Source organism: Poeciliopsis prolifica, unplaced genomic scaffold, assembly GCF_027474105.1.
Source record: "Poeciliopsis prolifica strain line A6 unplaced genomic scaffold, Auburn_PproV2 SCAFFOLD138, whole genome shotgun sequence".
NCBI classification, from domain to species: Eukaryota; Metazoa; Chordata; class Actinopteri; order Cyprinodontiformes; family Poeciliidae; genus Poeciliopsis; species Poeciliopsis prolifica.
In genome coordinates this window covers 62,846-85,148 of record NW_026562513.1, presented here as the reverse complement: position 1 = coordinate 85,148, position 22,303 = coordinate 62,846, and the positions used below count along the sequence as shown (strand labels likewise).

The following is a 22,303-nucleotide window of genomic DNA, read 5'->3' as shown; positions in this document are numbered from 1 at the left end:
ATGACAGATGTCATGTTAACGACAGTCTTTCAGTGAAGTGTCAGCTCGTTTCAACTCACTTCTCTCCTCACAGAAACAGTAGAAATAGCAGCTTGTGTCCAGCAGGTGGCGCTGGAGCAAGTGAAGGATTCCTGTTAATCCTGCAGATAATCTGAGGTTCTGCTTCCTGTTCAGGCAGAACCAGAGAGTCAGTCTGCTGCTCGGCTCATAAGTATTCATACCTCAGATCAACCTTTACATCAACTGGACATGAAAGGCAGGAAAAGCCAAACCCAGAAATCAAAAAGATTCAAATCTGAAAGTTTCAGATTTCAAGAATAATTGAAAAAAAAATCTTTAGCACAAAACCGTCTTCAGCCAGGGGTATGAATAATTCTGACCCAAACTTTTTCCCCAATGCAGTTTCCAGGTTCTGCCAGCAGGGGGCAGGGGAGCTCAGTCCTGCCAGATGCTTCGCTGCGCCAACATGGATCCGGTTCCGGCGCTGTTTGAATCAAATGAACGACTCGTTACCTGTTCATCGCGGAGCCTGGTCTGCTGGAGTAAGACTGAAACTAAAAGTTGCAGGACGGAAGTTCTCCAGGACTGGACTTGAGCTCCCCCGTTTCTGGCCACTTTATTAGGTATAGGTGTTCTAGTGCCGAACCGGAATCAGCCAATCAGAGCGCAGCAGCTGAATGTTTATTTTGTAAACATTTGGGTCAAAATGTTTTAACTGCGGCTGTTTAAGTTGATCCGGTACCAAAACCGCCTGGGCTCACTCCGGATCATAACGGATCCGGCCTCTGCAGAATCTGATTCACATCTTTGCAGGTTAAAGTTCTGCAGAGACTCTTTCTCCCCGGAGACCCTGAACGCCTCACGGCCTGCGGCAGAACCGAGTCAGAACCAGCAGACCGGACCTTTTCACAGCCAGGGTCAACATTTATTGGATCATTAAAACACCATCTTACAGTGAACATCTATTAAAATATTTTCTATTTACAGCAGGCCAGCCCAGCAGAGCTGCGGTCCAGTCAAAGGCCGAACATCTCCTGGGAGGCGTAGGTCATGTAGAGGAAGCCGTCGTCGTCCTGGTGGTCTTTGTAGACCTGAGCCATGGTGAGCGACAGAGTGGCCAGACTCTTTCTGTTGATGAACAGGTTGAAGGTCTGGTTGTGCAGCAGCGCCATCCGGTTCCTGGAGGGGAAACAGAACCATCAAACAGAACCTCTCCTGCTACCGGGTCAGAACCAGCTTTCACCTGAGATTTCACTGAAGTTTGAGTCACACAGCTCAGTCCGGCAGAACCTGGACCAGAACCAGACCCGGTTCAGATTGGTTGGGTTTCAGCAGTTTTTAGATGAGCCACAGGAACAAAACGCAGGAATGGACCCAGACCGGTTCCGTTCTACTGCGACCCAGACCGGTTCCGTTCTACTGCGACCCAGACCGGTTCCGTCTACTGCGACCCAGACCGGTTCCGTTCTACTGCGACCCAGACCGGTTCCGTTCTACTGCGACCCAGACCGGTTCTGTAGCTCAGGTAAACAGAAGTCTGGAAAGAAACAAGTCGACCCGACAGCAGCAGAACTGGACCCAGAACCAGACGGTCCGATCCGGTCCAGTCAGAGGATTGATTTGAGGTCCAGACGGCAGAAAGCAGAGATCGACCAGGTCAAAGGTCACCCAGGGGTCAGACTAATGAGTGATTTTCAGGAATTATGCAGATCCCTCAGTGCCGAACCAGACTCCATCAGAACCGGCTGGGTTTCCGAACCAGTTCCAGAACCGGTTCCGCGTACCTGATGATGGTGACGAACTGGGTCATGGTGAGTTCGTGCGGAACCAGGAACTTGGTTTTGTCCAGAGGCGGAAGGTTTTTCCTTGTCGTATCGCTCGATGATCACCTGAAGTTCAGAGGAACCAGGTGAGTCCAAACAGAACCAGCTCCAGGACCACGGCCGAACCGGACACTCACCGGGATCTTGTTCGGAAATTTGGACCGGATCCCCGCCACCTCCATCTTCCTGGTCTCTGCGGAGAGAAAACAGAATCCGAATCAGTTTTTCCTTCAGAGTTCTGGATCCCCGGTTCCGGTTCTGAGACCACCGAAGCTCTTGCGCTGTTTGAAGGGTTTGTTCTGCTGCGCGGTTCGGTCGTGCGGAGACATGCTGGGTCTGGACCGAACCGCCGCCCAGCCGCCTTTAAATACAAGCGGCTGCAGCGCATTAGCTGATTAGCGCGTCTATTGATTAGCGCGTCTATTGATTAGCGCGGCTGCTGATTGAGCAGATCAATGGGCCCCGCAGGGCCGGTCAGAGGCCAGCGAGGGCCCGAGGGGCCCTGGACAAGGTTTAAAGTTTTTTTTTATTAAATCAGAAACCATAATTTAACTCCTCATGATAATTTCAAGCCTCGTTTCGTCACTTCCTGTTTGCGTTTATTCACTGATTGAAACGTTTCACAGCAGTTGGAAGATCTGGACCAATGGCAGCTTTTTATGACTTAAAATATGTGACTGAAATTTGATTTAATTCAATTTATTTGTTTTACATGAGGACCAGTTTGTCTCTTTAACAAATGATGAAACTGAACAGAACAAAACGGAAGAGAGAAGAACAGGAAGGATGAGCCGGAAACCGGGTTTCCGGTTCTGGTCCTGATGACGGGACGAGAAAATAAAATATTAAGAAGCTTTTTGGTAAAACTGTGAAAAAATACAACAGAATAAGATAAACAGATATTTATATTCAATTCAAACAGCAAAAGGTTTTTAATAAAACAAAATTTAATTAAATTAATAATTAATAGAAGCAAATACCTGCAAATTTTAAAAAGTATTTCAGCCAGAGTTTTAAAAAGTTATAAGTATTTAAAATCAGCAATAAAACTAATTAGCATGAGAAAAATAAGTAAAAAGCCTCTTAATTTATTATTATTATTATTATTATTATTATTATTATTATTATTATTATTATTATTATTATTATTAAAACTCCCATCAGATCCAGATTTCATTTCCCAAAAGGGAAAATCAGCAATAAAACAAATGATAAAATCATTTAAAATCAATAATCAATAGAATCCAGTTTTCTTGTTTTCACTCAGATAATTTCTGAGTATTTATTGACAGAACCATCGAATCCAACTGGACCCGCCTTCCTTCCAGAACCACAGCAAGTTCTGGTTCTGGATGTTCTAACAGAACATCTGAGGATCAAAGTTCAACATCAGAACCTCTCAGTTGGTTCTGATCCTGAAGAGATGGACTTTTCTGACCCGGTTCTACTAGAACCCTGAACATGATGAAGAAGCTTCCTCTTCATCACTGAGTCCAGAACCGGATCCGACAGGAACGTTGAAAGTCTGGAGAACTTTTACAGAACGTCAGAGGCTGAAACTGGAAAAAATAAAGTTTTTTCCAGAACCAGACGGTCCGATCCGGTCCAGTCAGAGGATTGATTTATTGAGGTCCAGACGGCAGAAAGCAGAGATCGACCAGGTCAAAGGTCACCCAGGGTTCAGAACAGGACCGGTTTGAGCTGGCTGGACCATGGGGTCAGACTAATGACCCCACACCTCAGAACACGATTACCTTCGTATTTCAGTAATGAAGGCACCAATAACACGGCTGCTTAATCATTAACAAAGCCTGCAAGTAAAACTGCAAACAGTTCAGTCAGTTCCTGGTCCAGTTCCTGAGAACTGGACCATCATCATCCTCATCATACACATCATCATCATCACCATCATCATCGTCGTCCTGTCTGATCCGTTCATGTCGGAACCGATTCGACAGGACGTTTGGGTCGGTTCTGGTCTGTGGGTCGCAGATAAACCAGAACCTCTGGTAAAGTCCAAACCAAAGTCCAGATGAAGCTGATAACAGAACCGCTGAGTTTTCAGCTGATTATTGATCAGAAGTGGTTTTGATTGGAGCTGCATTCCCAGCAGCTGCAGATCAATAATCATCATCGATTCTGAGGGTCAGCAGCGCCACCATCAGATCACACATAGAACTTCCACCATTAATTTGTTTCATATCTGAAGGTTTAATGAAAACAACAGTGTTGTATAAAGTACTGAAATCTCAGAGTCCAGTGAAAGTATCGGTACCGCTCCAAAATATGACTTTATTAAAAGTAAAAGTCACTGAAATGTTACTTGAGTTAAAGTCTTAAAGTGTCTGAAACGTCTTGAAGTCTGAAAATTACTGTAACAATGGATGAACTCAAGTAATGTAATGAAAAGTAAAAAGTAAAACAAGGCAAATGCAGTTTGAATGATGTTTTTATATTTTGGTAAACTTGTTAAATACACTTAAAATAATGAACACAAGCAAGTGCAGGCAAAATGAAACCTGCTAATAGATAAACCTGCAGCATCATTTAGTTAAGAACATTAGATGTTTTATCTAAACCACAAGGTTAACTTAACCTGCTTTAGATTAACTTAACCTGCTTTAGGTAAACTTAACCTGCTTTAGATTAACTTAACCTGCTTTAGGTTAACTTAACCTGCTTTAGATTAACTTAACCTGCTTTAGGTAAACTTAACCTGCTTTAGATTAACTTAACCTGCTTTAGGTTAACTTAACCTGCTTTAGATTAACTTAACCTGCTTTAGGTAAACTTAACCTGCTTTACAAATATCATATTTATATAAAAATGTTTTCAAAACATTTTTATATAAATATGATATTTTATCAGCCTCATATTTATTATACTTTATTTATTTATTCTAACCCTGACTTCCGGTGTTTTACTATTTTTATTTTATTATTTCAGATTATTAAATAATATTTTCCTGAAAGAAGAGAAACTGGGCCGATCAGCTGCAGCAGCCAATCACCTGAAGGGATTGACTGACGTCATCACACAGGTGAGTCGAATTGCTGCAGACGGGAACTAAGTGAATATGCCTTCAAAATAAAAGCCTGAGCGAGGCCTGGTCCAATCCGAGGACTCTGATTGGCTCTGAGCTGCCAGGTGTTTTGTGGACCACCAGGATCCGACCGGAAGGAGTTCTGGGATCGACTCGTGTTCCTGGTCCTGGTCTGAAAATCTTCCTTCATCAGAAATAAATCCTGTGGAGCTTCGGCCAGGAGACGTTTGTGATTGACATCTGAAAGCTCCGGAGGACAATTCTGGCTTTTACTGACATTTCCTGGTGTTTTATTTTTCTGCCTCTTTGTAAAGGGGTTTTTAATCTAAACGGGATAAATGAAAAGTGAAATAAAACTAAAATATCTGGTCTAACTCTTCATCCAGTTGGATCGCCTTCAGGTCTCCATCTTCCTCAACTTTATTATTCTCATCCTTCAAAGATGATTTTATATTTCCAGTCAGTATTTGTGGCGCTGTCAGATTTCATGTTTCATGTTTGTTAAAGATCCACTGACTTCCTGATTATCATTGAAACAAGCATGAGAATGACCTCTGACCCTTTAGGGCCTGCAGTTTCAGAGACAAAGAAGGCGTTAAAGCAGCAACACGTTTCCCCCTGAAGCCAAAAGTTTCTGCTTTTATAAACTCTGCTGGGATCGTTTTGATGCATCATTCATCTAAAAACTGAAGAAATATGTCCCAAAAAACGACGTGTGAATATTGACGTATTTTAGAGCAACAGTCAAAATAAACCTGGAGTAGACCCACTGGACCCACTGGACCCACTGGGACCCACTGGACCCGCTGGGACCCACTGGGACCCACTGGACCCACTGGACCCCTGGGACCCACTGGGACCCACTGGGACCCACTGGACCCACTGGACCCACTGGGACCCACTGGGACCCACTGGACCCACTGGGACCCACTGGACCCACTGGACCCGCTGGACCCACTGGACCCACTGGGACCCACTGGACCCACTGGACCCACTGGGACCACTGGGACCCAGGACCCGCTGGACCCACTGGACCCGCTGGACCCACTGGACCCGCTGGGACCCACTGGACCCACTGGGCCTGCAGGGCTTGCAGACAGTCAGATCCACCTGAAGATCTGACCATCATCATCATCATCATCATCATCATCATCATCATCATCATCATCTCCTGTCTGAATTTCACTCTCCTCTCATTTCCAGTTTCTAATGTGAGCAGCTGAGTTTCTTTTAATGTGAAAAAAAATGCAGTTTTATAATTACAATGTTTCCATTAAATAAGGAATGAAGTTAAAATCACAGATTGCCCATTAAAATCAGGCAGCGCCGGATGTAAATGCCAAATATTCATAATTCAGCCAATCAGAGGAGCCTGGTAAGTTTTTGCTTTAGATTTTGTGTTTTTTCTGTTGGATAAATGTTTATTGATTGCTAAAAAACCAAAAAGAAAACATCCCAGGGTTTTTCGATGCATCTTCTGCTGTTTCGGTCGCGCCTTTATTGTGAAGGTCCAGTCCGGAAATGCGGTGCGGGGTAAACGCGGGAAGCTTTGCGGTCCGTCCATCTGACAGCTGGGTCAGGCTGTTCGGTTCTCCTCGCTGCTCCTTCATGGACTGAGGAGTCCCTGCAGCAGCGGGTGTCAGAGCCGAACCGAACCGGACCGAACCGAACCAGCCTCCTCCTCCCCGGTCCGGCCATGGATGAGCAGGCCGGCCCCGCAGTGTTCCTCAGCGGCGGCGGCGGCGGTTCGGGTCCCGGCACCGGGACCGCCAGAGCCCCGCCGCCCGCGGACGGAGCCGCGGCCCGGGCTCACTACAGCATCCCGGGGATCCTCCACTTCCTGCAGCACGAGTGGGCCCGGTTCGAGGTGGAGCGGGCCCAGTGGGAGGTGGAGCGGGCCGAGCTCCAGGTGAGACCCGATTCGGCTCGGCTCGACTCGGTTCGGATGTAAATGCCCTAGCGGCGCTTGTTGTGTTGGTGGTTCCGCGGGTGTCGGGCACAGGTGGACCTGCGTGGTTACGTCACATTTTTTACCTGCGGGACAAAACGTCTTAAAAACAACTGGAACCTGGGGCTTCCATTATCGGACACAAGCTGCTCCCAAACATCGGACACGGAGTTACTCCTGACTCTGTCCGATAAAGGGCGCACGGTGGTTGTTTGCGGGGATTTCCCGCACTGTCCGCTCCGCACAGGCTGGTTGACCGGTTCGGGTCGGTAACGCAGCTTTTACAGACAATATGGACCTAAAAATTAATCACTTATTAATAAAACGGCAGAAATATTAGAGGGATGAAGATGGACAGTATGTGTCCTGATAACCTGTGATGATGATGAAGGTTCAGTCAGGCTGCGGTTCCTCTCTGTGAAACCCGGATCAGCTGATCCCGACCCAGAGGAAATGGGCCAGAAGAACCTGGTGCTGAACCGGACCGGGTCTCTCCGCTCGGCTCTGGTTCTGCTGGTTCAGCATCTGGTGTTGGACCAGTTGAAGAAAAATGTTTCTGGTTTTCAACATTTCAATTGACTGAACTCTGAAAAGTGTGGAGTGTTTCTGTTTAATCCTGAACAGAGTCCAGATGTTCTGGTTCTGTCCTCGCAGAACCAGCATCCTGGAGACACAGTAGCCCAAAGAGAACCATCAGAACCGCTCAGAACTACAGATTTTATTAGGAAACTATTTTAAACCGGAGTGGTCCAAAGTGCGGCGCGGGGGCCATTTGTGGTCTTGGACGGATCCTTTGCAGTTGTACACTGACCTGTTTGACCCGTCCAGTTCAGCTGGTTGAGAATTTTAACTTCAGTCAGGATAAAATGATTTCTGATTCGATTTTCTTACAAGGGAAAATCTTTGTGTTTTTATAACCAGAAGAACTTTGTTATCCAGAGTCTTACTGAAAACTCCACTTCACTGAATCGAAATCCGGTTTTATTTTATTTATTAAATTCGACCAATAGGGCGCTGTGAAGCGCCTTATTGGTGCACAGTGGCACAGTGAAGCCACTGTGCCTTGTAGCAAGAAGGTCCTGGGTTAGATTCCCGGCGTCTTTCTGCATGTTCTCCCTGTGCATTGTGGGTTCTGAGTCGGGTCCGAATTGGTGCTGGAGTTCCTGCATCTAACATCACAAACAGAGAAATTTTCTCTTAACATTTAACATGGCAGCTTTTAACACCTCATCAGATCGGCTCAGAAAGCGACCCGATGTGTCAAGGGGTCAAAGGTGGGTCAGCTGGTCTGGTCTCACAGGAAGGAGGCTTATCTAGAGGAGACAGACTCACATTTAGACTTTACTGCTTTCAGCTCAGTTCATCAGGTTTTGGTTTTGAACTTTTCCCCCGACTGTGTTTAGAGGAATTCCTGACGGTTCTGTCCTGAGAAACCGGAAACGTGATTGGTCCCACTCAGCTCCACAGTGAAAGCGGATGGTTTGTGTCTCCATGCAGGCGCAGATTGCCTTCCTTCAGGGTGAGCGGCGAGGCCAGGAAAACCTGAAGAAGGACCTGGTGAGGCGCATCAAGATGCTGGAGTACGCCTTGAAGCAGGAGAGGTGAGGCTGCTCTCTGATTGGTGGAAAAACTCGTCCTCTGATTGGTGGAGAGCTGGTCCTACAGCCAACTGTAGATTTAACCTAAATTTTAAGTTGAATGTATCTCCATCACTAATGGTCAGTTCAGAGCCAAGTCAGTTTCTTGAAGACGTTGGGACCAGAGGAAACCAATCGGGGCTGAACCAGGCTGGTTCAGCCCTGATTGGTCCCACACATCCCAGTTTGTTTTAAAAAATGAATGGTTACTGGTGGAGTATCACAGGGCTGTGTGATTGGTCCGATTCTCTTTACTATTTTAATTCTTCCAATCAGACAATATTCACTGTTATGCTGATAATATTCAGCTCTATGTATCCATAATTCCTGATGAACCAATCTGGTAAAACCTGGATAAATCTAAACTTCCTTCTTTTAAATTCTGACTCGACAGAAGTTGTTGTATTTGGACCAGAACTTTTGAAAAAGAACCTGCTCAGTCAGTTACCTGATCTGGAATTAAATTGCTTTTATATGATCTGTTTGCTGTTCCTCAGAGCCAAATACCATAAACTGAAATATGGAACGGAACTGAACCAGGGAGAGATCAGAGCTCCCAGTTACGACTCGGGTAAGGATGGATGAAGGATGGATGATGGATGATTGGATGGATGGATGATGGATGTTGGTCTGGCTGTTTCTTCCTCAGATGAAGGCAACGAAAGCGAAACTCCCAGTCCTCCCAACAGCAGTCATCAGCTGAGCTGGAAACAGGGACGGCAGCTGCTCCGACAGTGAGCACACACACACGCACACACACACACACACACACACACACACACACACACACACACACACGCACACACAGACATGCACACACACACACACACACACACACACAGACATGCACACACACACACACACACACAGACATGCACACACACACACACACACACACACACACACACACACACAGACATGCACACACACACACACATATGCACACACACACAGACATGCACACACACACACACACACACAGACATGCACACACACACACACACAAACACGCACACACACTCACACACACATATGCACACACACACAGACATGCACACACACACACACAAACACGCACACACACATGCACACACACATGCACACACACACACACACACACACACACACATATACATGTACTTGTACATATTGAGGACCACTTTCACCACTTTAACCCACGGATTCAGGTCATCTCTGGAAGTGAGGACATTTTCCTGGTTCTCAGTTTTGTTCAGTTATACTGGTTGGATTAGAGGTGAGATATAAATTATTAAGTTCTGGTTCAGGTTTGGAGTAACTACTACTGGTCTGAGAAAATGTCTGGTTTCAGCCACCAAAATGAATAGAAGATTGAAAGTCATCAGTTTGTATGGAAGTACACACACACACACACGTGATGTGTGTGAACCCATCAGGTCTTCTTATTACAGATCAACTCTTAATGGAAACCAGCATCATTGATTCACTGGGAGCAATTTGTGTTCCTGACCGCTGATGGTTCTGGAAGATCGGACCACAGGTCCAGTTCTGACCTTAAGACGAGAATCTAGAGAATAAATCTGTGTGTGTGCTCAATTCCCATCTGAACCACCTGGCTGGTCGCAAGCGGAACAGCCGCCCCGCTCTGGGAACGCCGCCCCGCTCTGGGAACGCCGCCCCGCTCTGGGAACGCCGCCCCGCTCTGCTGTTTTGTCCCCAGCAGTGTCTGGGAACGCTGAATGGAGGATTGTGTGTTGGTGCGACAGGAGCGGCTGGTACGGGGGGAGGGCTGCAGACTGTTCAGGAACGTCGCTCCACATCGGACCGGGCCGCTCCTCATCGGATCGGGCCGCTCCACATCGGACCGGGTCGCTCCACATCGGACCGGGCCGCTCCACATTGGACCGGGCCGCTCCACTTAGGACCGGGCCGCTCCTCATCGGATCGGGCCGCTCCTCATCGGATCGGGTCGCTCCTCATCGGATCGGGCCGCTCCACATCGGACCGGGTCGCTCCTCATCGGATCGGGCCGCTCCACATCGGACCGGGCCGCTCCACTTAGGACCGGGCCGCTCCTCATCGGATCGGGCCGCTCCTCATCGGATCGGGTCGCTCCTCATCGGATCGGGCCGCTCCACATCGGACCGGGTCGCTCCTCATCGGACCGGGCCGCTCCACTTAGGACCGGGCCGCTCCACTTAGGACCGGGCCGCTCCTCATCGGACCGGGCCGCTCCGCTGGCTGATAGAGCCAACCCGCACCGATCCGATCTGGTTGAGCAGGCATTCTGGCACTCTAGGTAAACTCCCTGCTGGTTCTGGTTGGGCTCTGAATGTTGGGAATATTTGATACTGATTTTCTCATGAGAGAGTGCTGCTGCGAGTTCAGCATTCCCTCCGGATCAGAACATCTGGGTCCAGATGGTTCTGATGTTCCGATGCCTTCACTGTCCGATCTGCAACACAAAAAACGGATCGACTTGAGGATCGGATCGTTCGGACTTGGTGCCAGGGAATTTCTGGAACAAAACGAAGCTTGAGGAAGAGGACGGATCCGGAGTTCTGAACAGAACCTTAGTTCAGGTTTGGACCGATCAGGCAGAACATTAAGTGAAAGGCTGCAGACCAGTGAGGGAGCTTATGCTGGTCATACTGGGAAGTTCCTGCAGAACCTTTGTCCTGGTCTGGACTAACTCCCAGCCCGTTTCCCCAGGTACCTCCAGGAGGTCGGATACACCGACACCGTCCTGGACGTGAAGTCCCAGAGGGTCCGGGTTCTGCTGGGCCTGTCTGGAGAACCTGGAGACGGCCCGCCGGACCGGAGAACCGGGCCCATGGTGAACGGAAACCGAGCCGTCCTCGATGAAGGACAGCGGCATGGTCAGGTAAGAACCGAGCCACAACCTAAAGTACCCAGAACCTTCAGAGCCTCGATAAACTGGGTCGGCTGTCTGTCCAGTAAACCGGACCTGTCGGACCCGGCTACTGTCCTGGAGGCGTTCAGGTTCATTGAGAGCGCCGCGGCCGAGTTCAGCGACGAAGACGAGGAAGAGGACGGCGAGTCCAAAGACAGAACCGTTCTGGACCTGGCTGCCGTAAGTCCAATCTGTCCTTGTTGGGTCCGTGAGCAGAGCTGGGTTCCTGTGACCCAGACCCGGGTTCTGATGGTTCCAGATGGTGAAGAAGAAGCCGCCGTCGTCCGGCGCCTATGACCTCAGCGACGACCCTGACACCGAGGAGGCGCTGAAGGGCTTCGACTTCCTGGCCAGTCCGGACGAGCTGGACGGGTCGGATCCGAAGAGAGGGGAGGACTGGGGTGAGCCGGGTCGGGTCCAGCAGGACCTCATCAGATTCTGGTCTGACATAGAGCAGTAAACCTAACCAGTAAACATTCTGGATTTAAACCAGTTTGTTTTCCAGAAGCTGCCGCTCAGCCGGGTTCCTCCAGAACTCCTGGTCCGACTCTGACCCGTGTTCTGGTACTTTAGCAGAACATCGCTCCTTCTCTCCGGTTGCTTAGCAACCTGTGATGGAGGGCTCTCCCACGCAGCCAATGATTCAACACCTCAGTGTGACTCAGAGCTGCTTTCACACGCAGCCAGAACCACTCAGAACCGGCCCAAACAGAACTCAGACCGGTTCCAGGATTTGCTCTGGTTCCAGCCTGAGCTCACTGTTGAACTTCACCTGTCGATCAGAACCGGCCCGGTTTACTCCCAGATCAGCTGGAAGGAGAATCAGTAGAAATGCTGCTCAGGGGCTCCCCCTGCAGCTCAGATGAAGGAACTGCAGCTTTTTGCATTTTATTCATGCTTTTATTTTCTTAAACATTTTGATTTCACTTCCTTTCCTTCTGATTCTTCTGTCTGTCTAAATTAATGTTATATTTACAGAAATATGATTTGCTCCAGACTGTAGTCATCTTGTTCCTGTTCGGTTGGACTTGCTGTGATGTTCTGATGGTTCTGACCCACAGAGAAGGAGGAGCCGGCGGCTCTGGGAGAACTGGGCTGGGACGTGGACCAGAGCCTGATCGCCCAGCTGAAGGAGCAGTACAGGAAGGAGAGGAAGGGGAAGAAAGGAGTGAAGAGTGAGTCCTGATCCGGCTGCTTCCCCTCAGGCTTTATTTCGGGTTTTCCAACTTGCTGGACTTTTTCTGGAGGAGGAATTTTTATGTTGATTTTTCTTCTTTTCAACTTTTTCCTCCTTTTCTCTGTCAAACAGCGCCTACTACCACATATGAAGATAAATACAATTTATTTCACATATTAATGTCACATTAAAACTGGTTGTTATCAGTTTATAGCAAAAACAATTGGAAAATAAGAGTAAAAGAAAAAAATACTTTTTTGGGGAGAATATAATTATTGGGAAACTATTATTGTCCAGAATTATTACCCACCAGGGTTTAAAAAAACAAAAACAACCCTGTTTCATAAAATCTTTAGATGTGGTGTTTATGTTTATGTTCTCTACTACCTGTTTTACTTTGATCTTGTATGTTTCATTGTTTAAAATAAAGTTATTGAGGAATAAAAGAAAACATGAGAAGAGGAGATGGAACTGCTGTGCAAACTGACTTCAAAATAAGGGCAGTCGTTGCTCAAACTTAAAACGTCAAACTTTATTCGACTGATGATTAACAAACAAGTCGAGTAAATTAGCATTCAGAATTTATCTGGAAAAAGGAGTAGAAGCTAAATGCGCTACACGTCTTTGGGGGTTAGCAAATGTGCTAAAGAACTATGCTAAGTGGTAGCTCTGCTATTAGCGGACGTGTTCCCACCACTGGATGTTTGCAGCATTTTCTGGACCATATTTGACAAACTGTTGGTCATTTTTCAGCTCAGAGCTGCTGAATCTGTTTTTACCTACGCAGAAGCTGCTGCCTCATAATTATTCACACCTCTTTAGGCCACGCCCCCTGGAGACACCTCATGATTAATGATGTCTGGTTCAGTTGCTTCCTCCTCTCCTCTTCCTCAGGGCCGAACCGCTCCAAACTGCAGGACATGCTGGCTAACCTGCGGGACACCGAGGAGCCGCCGGCCGTGTCGCCTCCGTCCCGCCCGAGCGTTCCCAAACTGAGCGAACAGGAAGTGGGCCGGCCAGATGACGGTAAGGTCCAACCCCTCCGCCGCATCGTTGCGCTGCAGCACGGCTACATTCCTGCTGTTGGTCACTGCAGAGCCAGTGGCGTTCCTGCCGTCTGGAGGGAAGTCCTTCATCCTGGGCAGAGTGGACGAGGCCGTCCAATGAGCTGGTACTGGGAGAACTGGGAGAGCTGGGAGAACTGGCCCAGCTGACGGTCGCCAACGAGGCGGAGAGTCTGGGATATGACGTGAGTCCAGAGACATGTTCCTGTTGGATGGCTGGTTGGATTACTGGTTGGTTGGCTGGTTGGATGGTAGGTTGGATGGCTGGTTGGATGGTTGGTTGGATGGTAGGTTGGATGGCTGGTTGGATGGTTGGTTGGATGGTAGGTTGGATGGCTGGTTGGATGGTTGGTTGGATTACTGGTTGGATGGCTGGTTGGATTACTGGTTGGTTGGTTGGCTGGTTGGTTGGATGGCTGGTTGGTTGGATGGCTGGTTGGATGGTTGGTTGGATGGCTGGTTGGATGGCTGGTTGAATGGTTGGTTGGATTACTGGTTGGATGGCTGGTTGGAGGCTGGTTGTATGGTGGTTGGATGGTTGGTTGGATGGCTGGTTGGATTACTGGTTGGTTGGTTGGTTGGCTGGTTGGTTGGATGGCTGGTTGGTTGGATGGCTGGTTGGATGGTTGGTTGGATGGCTGGTTGGATGGCTGGTTGGATGGTTGGTTGGATTAGTGGTTGGATGGCTGGTTGTATGGTTGGTTGGATTACTGGTTGGTTGGTTGGACTGGTTGGATGGTTGGTTGGATGGTTGGTTGGATGGTTGGTTGGTTGGATGGCTGGTTGGATGGTTGGTTGGATGGTTGGTTGGATGGTTGGTTGGATGGCTGGTTGGATGGCTGGTTGGATGGCTGGTTGGATGGTTGGATGGATGGCTGGTTGGATGGTTGGTTGGATGGCTGGTTGGATGGTTGGTTAGATGGCTGGTTGGATGGTTGGTTGGATGGCTGGTTGGATGGTTGGTTGGATGGTTGGATGGATGGCTGGTTGGATGGTTGGTTGGATGGTTGGATGGATGGCTGGTTGGATGGTTGGATGGCTGGTTGGATGGTTGGTTGGATGGCTGGTTGGATGGTTCCTTGGATGGCTGGTTGGATGGCTGGTTGGATGGTTGGTTGGATGGTTGGTTGGATGGTTGGTTGGTTGGATGGCTGGTTGGATGGTTGGTTGGATGGTTGGTTGGATGGCTGGTTGGATGGTTGGTTGGATGGTTGGTTGGATGGTTGGTTGGATGGCTGGTTGGATGGCTGGTTGGATGGCTGGTTGGATGGTTGGTTGGATGGCTGGTTGGATGGTTGGTTGGATGGCTGTTGGATGGCTGGTTGGATGGCTGGTTGGATGGTTGGTTGGATGGTTGGTTGGATGGCTGGTTGGATGGTTGGTTGGATGGCTGGTTGGATGGTTGGATGGATGGCTGGATGGATGGTTGGTTGGTTGGATGGATGGCTGGTTGGATGGTTGGATGGATGGCTGGTTGGATTGTTGGATGGGATGGCTGGTTGGATGGTTGGTTGGTTGGATGGCTGGTTGGTTGGTTGGATGGATGGCTGGTTGGATTGTTGGATGGATGGTTGGTTGGATGGTTGGTTGGATGGCTGGTTGGATGGTTGGTTGGTTGGATGGCTTGGTTGGTTGGATGGGATGGATGGTTGGATGGTTGGTTGGTTGGAAGGCTGGTTGGTTGGTTGGATGGTTGGATGGATGGCTGGTTGGATGGATGGCTGGTTGGTTGGTTGGATGGATGGCTGGTTGGATAGTTGGATGGTTGGATGGTTGGATGGTGGTTGGATGGTTGGATGGATGGCTGGTTGGTTGGTTGGATGGATGGCTGGTTGGATGGTTGGTTGGTTGGATGGCTGGTTGGTTGGTTGGATGGATGGCTGGTTGGTTGGTTGGATGGTTGGATGGATGGCTGGTTGGATGGTTGGTTGGTTGGAAGGCTGGTTGGTTGGTTGGATGGTTGGAAGGCTGGTTGGATGGTTGGATGGTTGGCTGGTTGGATGGATGGCTGGTTGGATGGTTGGTTGGTTGGAAGGCTGGTTGGTTGGTTGGATGGATGGCTGGTTGGATGGTTGGTTGGTTGGATGGGCTGGTTGGTTTGTTGGATGGATGGCTGGTTGGATGGTTGGATGGTTGGATGAACAGACCGCCTCCTGTCTCCCCAGATGGCCTCCAACTCGGAGGCTCTGCGGAAAACGTGGAACCCAAAGTTCGCCCTGCGGAGCCACTTCGACTCGGTGCGCGGCCTGGCGTTCCACCCGGTGGAGCCGGTTCTAGTCACGGCGTCCGACGACCACACCCTGAAGCTCTGGAACCTGCAGAAGACGGCGCCCGCTAAGAAGTAAGGTGCCACGCCCACCGCGGTGTTAGCTGCACTTTACTTGACCCCAGAACAAGGCGGCTGTATTGTGATGTGTTCGCTGCTCCAACAAAGTGGGAATTTCGCTTCTGATACATTTGAACAATACAGAATTTTCCATTATATTTCTGAATTTGTAACTGATGTAATTCTCAGTCTGGCCTGAGGGGGGCAGTGTTTTCTGCTGGAGATGCTTTAACGTGATGAAGACAATGAGAGGCGGAGAAGGTTCAGACCCAGTTTGTGAGGCTGGGAGCTATGGGCAGCGCTTCGGTTGGACTGGGTTTCATCTGAACTTCCTGTTCTGTTCCTCCAGGTGTTCAGCGTTAGACGTTGAGCCCATCTACACCTTCAGGGCTCACAGGTGAGCTGCCCCGACCCATGCCCCCTAGTGCCTACCCCCCGTAGACACTAGGGGGCATGTTTGGTTCGACTGAAATACACTCTGCAGACTGAAATCCGCTTCATGTTTTCCTACAAACGTTCCTGTTTTTATCACTATCAAACCAATCCACTCCTGATTGGTTCAAATCAGATTCTGTTGGAATATTTGGATTGGATCAGAACCTAGATTGGGTCAGAACCCACCTGGACTTGGTTTTGGCCGGGTCAGAACCGGTTCTAACGGTACTGTCTCTGTGTGCAGCGGCGCCGTCCTCAGTGTCACCCTGAGCTCCAGCGGCGCCCAGTGCTTCAGCGGCGGCTCGGACGGAACCATCCAGAGCTGGAACACCCCCAGCCCCAACGTCGACCCATACGACTCCTACGGTACGGCCCAGCCCGGCCCGGCTCGGCCCGGCTCGGCCCGATGGAGCCCTCCTCTAACTATGGCTTGTCTGTGTCTGGCGACAGAGGCCTCCGTCCTGCGGGGGGCGCTGCGCGGCCACTCGGACGCTGTGTGGCGGCTGGTCTACAGCTCGCCTCACCACCGCCTTCTGTCCGCCTCGGCCGACGGGACGGTCCGGCTCTGGAACGCCGCCGACGTCTGTCCGGCGCTGGCTGTGTTCAACGAAGACGGAGGTGAGGGCCCACATCCATGCATGTGGCGGGCCGGTTCTGGCCCACGGGCCTTGGGTTTGACGGCAGCGCCAGATGGTGTGGTTCTGTGAGAGAAGTTCTGCTGATGGCCCGGTCGGGTCCAGGTTGCAGACCCTGTGTTGTGGTTCTGTTGCAGACCTAGGGGTCGCGACCTCTGTGGACCTGGTGAGCAGCGACCCAGCCTACATGGTGACTTCGTTTGACTCGGGTCGCATCGGACTCTTCAATATGGAGACGCAGCAGCTGGTTCTGAAGTTCCACTCCGCTGGGCCTGCAGGTAGGACAGGCTGGAGGGAAAACCCGGCATGGATCAGGGCATGCTTCGGAGCTGGAGCGGCTCCAGATGGTTTCAAATAGAACGAACGGCGCCACCCTGCTGTGCTGCACTGCATTACATTATTATGCATGGAGCTTAAAACTATTAACTGTAAAGTTCTTGATTTCATTCATAATAAAAATACAAATCCCAGCAGGAGCAGCTTCCTGAGCTCGCTGCAGGGGGCGCCGCTTCCACAGCTACACTGGGTTATTTATCCTGTCATAAAAGAAGGAAATGGGTCATATTCATTCATTCATTCATTCATTCATTCATTCATTCATTCATCCATTCATTCATTCATAAATGGTTCAAACTAACTACTTCATTGGCAAACAAAATATTTAGCATCAATCTAAATATTAAATCTGTGTTTCCACAGTATTTGGCTAAATATGAGGTAAACATTTAGCATGAAGCTAAATAATTAGCTGATCTGATTTTCACCATGTCATTTCCTGAGTGAAATGCTGTCGGTTTCCTGTGAGTGTACCCAAACGCCTCGCTGTACTCTGATACCGGTCGGATCCGATCCCGCCCACCAGTGGTTAGCGGACCTATGATAGGTCTGTCTTGTTTCTGGGTCAACCGGGTTCTGGTGAGGTCCAGATTCTGACCTGCTGGGTTTCTGTCTCTCCAGAGTGTCCCTGTAAGATCAACCGGGTACTGAGCCACCCCACGCTGCCGATCACCGTCACTGCCCAGGAGGACCGCCACATCCAGTTCTTCGACAACAACACAGGTGGGAGCGCCGCCCTGCTGGTCCCTGCTGGTCCCTGCTGGTCCCTGCTGGTCCCTGCTGGTCCCGGTTCTGTCTCCTAACCGGGTTCTGTGTTCCTCAAGGTAAACCGATCCACTCCATGGTGGCGCACCTGGACGCGGTCACCTGCCTGTCTGTGGACCCGAATGGGCTCTACCTGATATCAGGAAGTGAGTAACACTCGGCCCGGAGTCACTCCAGAACAAACGTTCCCCCCTCAGAGCACTGACCCCCCCTCAGAGCACCCCCCCCCCCCCCCCCCCCCCCTCAGAGCACTGACCCCTCCCCCCCCCCCAACCCCCTCAGAGCACCGACCCCCCTTCCACTGATTCCTTTTAAAATAAGAAAATAAACAGTTTTTAGCCTTAATGCAGTAACAGCATTCTTTTAGTGAATCTTCACCAATCAACAGAGTTTGTCATATAAAGATGTTTCCATCTTAAATGTAAAGTATTTATATTTATTGTTCAGGTTTGTCTTCATTTCTGCTCCAGTTATCAATGAATCGGGGACTAAATGAATCAGATTCCATGGTTTCGGCGTTAGTGGGGTGCTTTTCCCAGGATGCAGCTCCTGCTTCCTGAGGAACTGAAATATTCCCAGGAATGTTCTGCATCCTGATTGGCTGTCTCCCTGCCAGGCCATGACTGCTCCATCCGGCTGTGGAACATGGAGAGCAAGACCTGCATCCAGGAATTCACCGCCCACCGGAAGAAGTTTGACGAGTCCATCCACGACGTGGCGTTCCATCCCACCAAGTGCTACATCGGCACCGCCGGCGCCGACGCGCTCGCCAAGGTCTTCGTATGATCCGGATCCGCAGGGGCCGCCGCCACGCTGACCCGATTGGACCCGGCTGGACCGGACCAGAGCCGGGCCGGCCGCGTCCCGCCCCGACGCTCCGAGGGAACCGGCAGGAACCGGAAGCAGCTTTTGCTCTGATCCCGGTGCGGCGTTCCGCCGCTGGGATTTCTCTGTGTTTATGACGTGCCTTTTTCCTCAGAGCAGACGTTCCTTTTGCCGTTCACCGGCAGAACCCGGCCAGAACCATGAGCAGAACCCAACGCGTCCAGGTTCGGCCCGGCGGTCCGGTTCTGCCCCCTGCAGGCCGACCGGAGAGTTTTTCTTGGAAGGTTCATTCCAGTTTGTTTCAGGACTTTTCTCTCTGTCAGTCGTGTCGGTTCTCCTGGAGTTCTGGACCCGGTTCTGATCCCGGTTCCAGGCGGCCTGTCGGACTTGGAGAGGAAGAGGAAGTCCTGCGGCAACGCTCAGATTCTTATTGCTTCTGTTGATTCCTGTCCGGCTGAGCGGGCGGGTCGGTGTCAGATGTTCTGGTTCTGATTGGTTCTGGTTGGTTTTCTACATTTGTTCCTGCTGGGATGTTTCTGGACTCGTTACTCTGGGAAGCAGCAGCTGCCCGTTGGTGAGGAACGCCGGTGTAGACGTCGGAAACAGGAAGTGTACAGCATCTGGAGGAAACGGGACCTGAAGGGAATCTTTACGGATGTTTTCTTCTTCCTGATCCTGAAAGAAAAGTTCAGCTCTTCGGGTTCCTGAGGTTCGTTCCTCAGTTTTATCTGTTCAACTTTAAGTTTCCAGAACATTTTCCAAGCTGGATCAGCTGATTGTTCCTGAGGCAACAGGCTATAAAAATCTGCAGCCGATTATCGGATCACATTCCCACCAGAATCCGATGTCGGTGGAATTTCTGGAAATCCGGTCCGGTTCATCTCTGAGCCGATCGGTCCAGTTAGGAGATAAAAACCAGGAATCCTGCAGACAGTCTGGAAAAAACAGAAAAAGGCAGCGTTTTATTTTTTTCGCTGTGGAAACAGGAACCAGAGGTGTAAAAAGTGTGGCCCGGGGGCCATTTGTGACCCGCTGGACTGTGTTTTGGGGCCGTCCTGAACAACTGGGAAATGTTTGATTAGGATGAAATTATTTATTAAGTTCTTAAAATGATCTTCCAGAAATCAGATCAACCTGCTAACCTCCACTCTGAATCTGATCTGATTTAATCTTGTGGATTAAACAGCTGCTCTTACTGCTGGAAACAGATTTCTAGAAAATGAGTCGATTTATTTCAGTTTAGCTTGAAAGAACCGGATGCCGGCTGACACAGTCGCCCGAACCCTGGCAGGAAGTGAGATCAGCTGGCAGGAAGTGAGATTAGCTGGCAGGAAGTGAGATCAGCTGGCAGGAAGTGAGATCAGCTGGCAGGAAATGAGATCAGCTGGCAGGAAGTGAGATCAGCTGGCAGGAAGTGAGATCAGCTGGCAGGAAGTGAGATCAGCTGGCAGGAAATGAGATCAGCTGGCAGGAAATTAAATCAGCTGGCAGGAAATGAGATCAGCTGGCAGGAAGTGAGATCAGCTGGCAGGAAGTGAGATCAGCTGGCAGGAAGTGAGATCAGCTGGCAGGAAATGAGATCAGCTGGCAGGAAGTGAGATCAGCTGGCAGGAAGTGAGATCAGCTGGCAGGAAATGAGATCAGCTGGCAGGAAGTGAGGCGGAGCGCCGAAAGCCTCCAGCCAGCAGGTCGGATCGGACCGACCTGCGCATCCATCTCTCTTCCCAGAACTCTGTTGTTGATCATTAGCAGATGTTTAATGTACTGCGGAGCAGAAAGCTGACGTCGTTGTTCCTCCCTACATCCAGCAGGTGGCGCATGTGGCTACAATCTATGGCCACAGGCTCAGCCTCTAAAACGTGTGTCCAACTGAAGGCCCGGGGGCCAAATACGGCCCGTCGTAGCTTTTTATGTGGCCCTCTTCAGTCTAGAGTCTAGACTAAACACTAAGTGTAATTAAATATTATATTATCAATCCTATCAATGCAGTTTTTATCTGTTTACTACCAATTTGTATCAATCAGTCCGTCCAGTTTCTTGAGAATTTAGTTGATGTTTGATTATAGTCCATGATTTATACAGCGAGTAAATAAACAGTTGCATTTATAATTAGTTCCTGAAAGGACTGAAAAGATCTTCAATAATATTATGTAATTTTAAGAATTCATTGAATTCAGTTTGTGAAGAGGTTTTATCAACACATTCTGGCACAACCGGCCCTTTAAGAGCCTTCATGATCTTGATTTGGCCCAAAATGAAAATGAGTTTGACACACCCGAAGGAAACAAACACACACAGTACAACACTTTGATTCCATTGGCTGAGAGGTTGCTAGACGACTGTGCCAAATGGCATTTTTGTAAGCAAGCAGAGACGAAGTGTGAGCGCGACAAATTCAGAGGAAAAGCTTTACAAGTTTTGAGAAGAAAGAAATTCTACTTTCAAAATGAACTGAACATGTGTACTCTTGAGTTATGGCAGGAACAGATCCCCATATATGATCATTTTCACACATTTTTAGACATTTGCCTCATCTGGCTCCTTCTGCTGCAGAATTATGACGCATGTCTCACGGCGATGATGTAAAAGTTGGATAAAATGCGACATGATCGATCGGGCTGCAGACGCTCTGAAAACCGTCGGATACGATTCAGTTCCACGTCTGGAAGTGGGGCGAATCAGAACCTGTTGAGACTGATGTGGGTCGCATCCGGTTGCTCATTAAAGGTCAAAGGTCCTCCCCACTATTCCTACCATTCTGTCTCTGGAGCTTTCCCAAATAAAATTCCTCAAAGTTTAGAAATTTGAAAAATTTTCCAAAAATGACGTCAATAAGGAGCTCAGGATTTCTGAGGAAACAGGGCCTGACCCCTGCTGACCTTTGCTGTCCTCTGTTGACCCCTGCTGTCCTCTGTTGACCCCTGCTGTCCTGTGCTGACCCCTGCTGTCCTGTGCTGTCCTGTGCTGATCTTTATCAATCTGTAGCCATAAAACCAGCAGCTGATGGCAGTTTCAGGCTCCTGATCCGTCAGATGGTTCTGGACGGGCTGCTGCTGCACAGGAAGTGATGTCATCAGAGAAGCACTTCCTGTTTCTTCTGATTGATTCACTGATGATCAACACAAATATTCTGAAAAGTCCAAATCAAGACGTGGCACAGAACTTTTTTCGGTCAACCTTCTTTGACACAGGAAGAATCTCCTGCAGATTCCCAAAACGTTTGGTTTGGATAAATTTGGGATGAGGATGTGACGGAATATTTTCAGAAAAAAACGGGATTTCTTTCCGTTTCCCAGCTGTGATCTGGTCCTCCTCCAGACGGGTCGCTCTGGAACGTGATTCCCGGTCCGGTCCGGTCGGTCCGGTGTGGTCCGGTCCGGTCCGGTGCGGTCCGGT

At 49.4% G+C, this 22,303-nt stretch overlaps 1 protein-coding gene and 1 pseudogene across 1 annotated transcript; one reads left to right on the top strand and one right to left on the bottom strand.

Moving 5' to 3' along the window:
- Window positions 1-901: 901 nt before the first annotated feature.
- On the bottom strand, window positions 902-2,152 carry LOC129355565 (microtubule-associated proteins 1A/1B light chain 3C-like). Its single transcript, XM_055025161.1, is given in 5 exon segments — window positions 902-1,179; window positions 1,785-1,865; window positions 1,867-1,889; window positions 1,961-2,016; window positions 2,092-2,152. Coding segments are annotated over 5 exon segments (384 nt in total). The 3' UTR covers window positions 902-1,016.
- Window positions 2,153-6,414: 4,262 nt separating this feature from the next.
- LOC129355563 (striatin-like) lies at window positions 6,415-22,297 on the top strand (annotated as a pseudogene).
- Window positions 22,298-22,303: the final 6 nt, after the last annotated feature.